The following is a 3,285-nucleotide window of genomic DNA, read 5'->3' on the forward strand; positions in this document are numbered from 1 at the left end:
AAAAATACAACTTGAGTTTCCTTAGTCCTTTTTCTTATAGAATGCTCCTTATAGCACACTTCTAATAATATAAATGTTCCGAGCCTCTAGGCTCTGATAGAGAAGCTAATCTGTATTTCTTATCGTAAGAAGCATTCTAGTTTGAACAAGTAAGAATTTTCTAAAGAGCAATCAGTAAAACTAAGCACCTATATAGGATCATAACTAGGATTTCTGGTGAGGATTTTGATTTCATTTCTTTTGTTGAATTTTCGTGCAAAGCTACTCGAGGGCTATCTGCGTCAGCCATCCCTAATTTTGAAGTGATAGACTGGAAAGAAGGCAACTAGTCAACACCACCCACCACAACTCTTGGGCTGCCCTTTACCAAAGAATGATGGGATTGATCGTCACATTGTAAAATCCCCATGAGTGAAAAGGGCGAACATTTTCGGTGACTGGTTTCGATCCCACGATCCACTTATTGTGATTCGAGTGCCTCAACCACTAGGCCTGAGGGGGGTTTAAAATACAAACACGATTTTCCTAGTTTCCAGTTTAAGTGAGCGTGTAGTGACTTTTAAGTGGCCTAAAGCAGGAGTGTTCTGCATGAGATTGCGATCATTATCTCCTGAGAAAGTTTATTGTGTTATCATGAATTTCATGAGACATGAAACCCTCTTCCATCAGATTTTGAGTATGTAAACATCGAAGTTTGTTACGCATTTTTTTTTGTAATCACTAATTTATTTGAGTTCTTGCTCAAAAACGGAAATACGCAGGAGTAAATCAACAGTAGTGTGCTAAACAATATATTCTTGATAAAAATGTAAATAAGGAAAATTTCTGTTCTTTTTTTCTAAAACGTGCATGAACCTCATAGACTTCCTGATATTAAAGAGGATCTTCAAGCAAAAGAGGACTCCACAGAACACCAATATCATGGCTACAAGACTTATATAAGTATTGCTATTAAAAGTTTAGCTATAATTATCTAGAATTAAACAAAGACAGAAAGATGGCAGCAAGCATATGTGAATATTTAGTGTGAATAGTTCACACAACGTAAGTTGTTGTCTTAGAACAAAGCTACATAATTAGACTATTTGCGGTCTATCCACCACAGATAATTGGACCACAGATTTTAGCATTGAAAATCCGTAAACTTATCACTGACCCATCGGGGGACCCCAATAAAAGATAAAACGTTGTTCACCGACTTAAACAGATGTGTGTGTGTTTGGAACGCTTTTTTTTTCAAAAGCACCAAAATATAAACTTTTTTGTTTGATTAGTATTTGTTACCATATATATCTAGTTGGGGGTTTTATAGCTCCATCAGACAAAGAAAATGATTTTGTGTGCTGTATCTAGTTTGTTTTTTGTTCTTGTTTAAGTGCAAAACTGTAGAATAGGTTACCTATGCTGTGCCCATCAAAGAGATTGGGCCCCAAATTTTAGGGTTATAAGCCCTCAAACTTGCCACGTTTGAGCTCTATATTATTTTTGTTATATGTCAACGTAACCTTTATATATTTAGCAATCATAAGACGCCTTTCTAGTTAATAATGGTGTGTTAAAGAAATATGAGAGCTCTACAATTTTGCTTGCTCAACCAACTGCATAACTCGTTTGTCAGTTTGTAGTTTCTTATGGTGTTATAATTCAAAGTACATCAAGGGAAAATAACAGAGAACTATAAAATATAATACATTATATAGTGTTGAAAGCTAGAAAAATTCTGTATTCAGTTCTGGATTTTTATTTTATAAATTTGCATTTATTAAAATCAAACGTATGCAACCTGTAGTAAAATATTTAGGTTATTAAGTTTCACTGACACCAAGACTTTAACATTTAATATCATTTGCAAAACGTACATTTTTCAACTAGTAACATTCTGGAACTTATTAGTTTTTAACAGTATTATATCTTTAAGTTTGTCAAGCACAGTCTCAGGAAACTTAGACCACGAGCTGTCTCAGCATTTTATTTTCTCTATCTGAACAAAATTTAATTTCTATTATTATTTGTTAATTAAAAAGTTTTCTCTATGAAATATAAATTTTTATACACCGATAACCTACCTCCAGCTGAAGCGACTATTACATGAAAGAGATACAATATCTTCAGCCTCATTGAAGCATTCGTTTCCACGTGGGCACGAGAACAAGACTGAAAATTGCAGGAAGTGCACGAGAAACGAGAGCAGCTAAATCGGTGAGTATTACTCCTACGGGATACACGTGAGTTATGGATTCGTTTGGGGTAGTTCACTCTTGACATTGGGTAGCTGCTCATCGAGTATGCTGAGAGAACCGTTCAAGTATAGAGATACGAGAAACGTTAAGCGTTTGAAGTTCTAGTAAACGGCTAGTGATATTTACCATTTACTCAATTGTCATAATCCATCATGTTGAATACGTATAAGTGATAGTATACCGTGTCATTCATAATATTAAGAAATCATGTAAGATATAAAAAAATCCGATAACCGATGTATCAATTTCTTCTGGACTGAATGTGGCCTAGTGGTTAGCGTGCGGACTGTGGATCTGTGATTCCATGGATAATGGCATTGCTAAAAAAGGAAAAAGTGTACTCCGCACGTTGAAGCTATGGGTGTGTTATAAGAGTAACTTTAAATTACCACTATACAATATCACATAAGTAGTCCAATAGTTAACGGTTGGTGGTTTAAATAGCTGCCTTCCCTTTTGTCTATTACTTCAAAATTAGGGACAACTAGCACAGACAACCCTCATGTATCTATACACTAAATTCAACAAACATTTTTTCTGTAAGATTCAGTTTGGTATCATTTGTATTACGCCTTGTTTCCTCTACACGTTGAAAATAAACATAAATCTTTTATGTGTATATATATAGAGAGAGAGACGAGAAATATCAAAATTAAGATATTTTGTTGTGCAATTTATTCAAACTGTTCGTCTATAATATATAGAGACAGAGCCCTTGTATGTTTACGTTACCTGTTGTTATTCGTTAGATGGAGCTGTTTACTTTTTAAGCCTTAACAGATTGGTTTCGTTTCTTTTGAATTTCTCGCAAAGCTACTCGAGGACTTTCTACGCTAGTCGCCTCTAATTGAGCAGTGTAATCACGAAATTGGTGTAAGAAAATGAAAGCTATGAACAATTACACTGGGCAATAAAATAGTTTTTTCTGCACTACTAGAAAAAATGCAGTTGTTTCTGAGTAATTTGACGATTCTAAAAATCATGTTGAAACTAACTGATCGTCTCTAGTTATCAAAATATGATACATTGATTCAAAATATTCTTT

At 34.3% G+C, this 3,285-nt stretch overlaps 1 protein-coding gene across 2 annotated transcripts in view; it reads right to left on the reverse strand.

Annotated features, from left to right (window-relative positions):
* Positions 1-2,181, reverse strand: part of LOC111085280 — a 45,988-nt gene extending 43,807 nt beyond the window's left edge. For both annotated transcript variants that reach the window (XM_022383090.1, XM_022383089.1), the window contains exon 1: positions 2,067-2,181. In XM_022383090.1, the coding sequence (XP_022238798.1) occupies positions 2,067-2,118 (52 nt within the window). In that variant the 5' untranslated portion in view covers positions 2,119-2,181. The remainder of the gene's footprint in view (positions 1-2,066) is intronic.
* Between the last annotated feature and the right edge of the window lie 1,104 nt (positions 2,182-3,285).

The sequence above is a fragment of the Limulus polyphemus genome, unplaced genomic scaffold, assembly GCF_000517525.1.
Source record: "Limulus polyphemus unplaced genomic scaffold, Limulus_polyphemus-2.1.2 Scaffold307, whole genome shotgun sequence".
Lineage (NCBI taxonomy): Eukaryota > Metazoa > Arthropoda > Merostomata > Xiphosura > Limulidae > Limulus > Limulus polyphemus.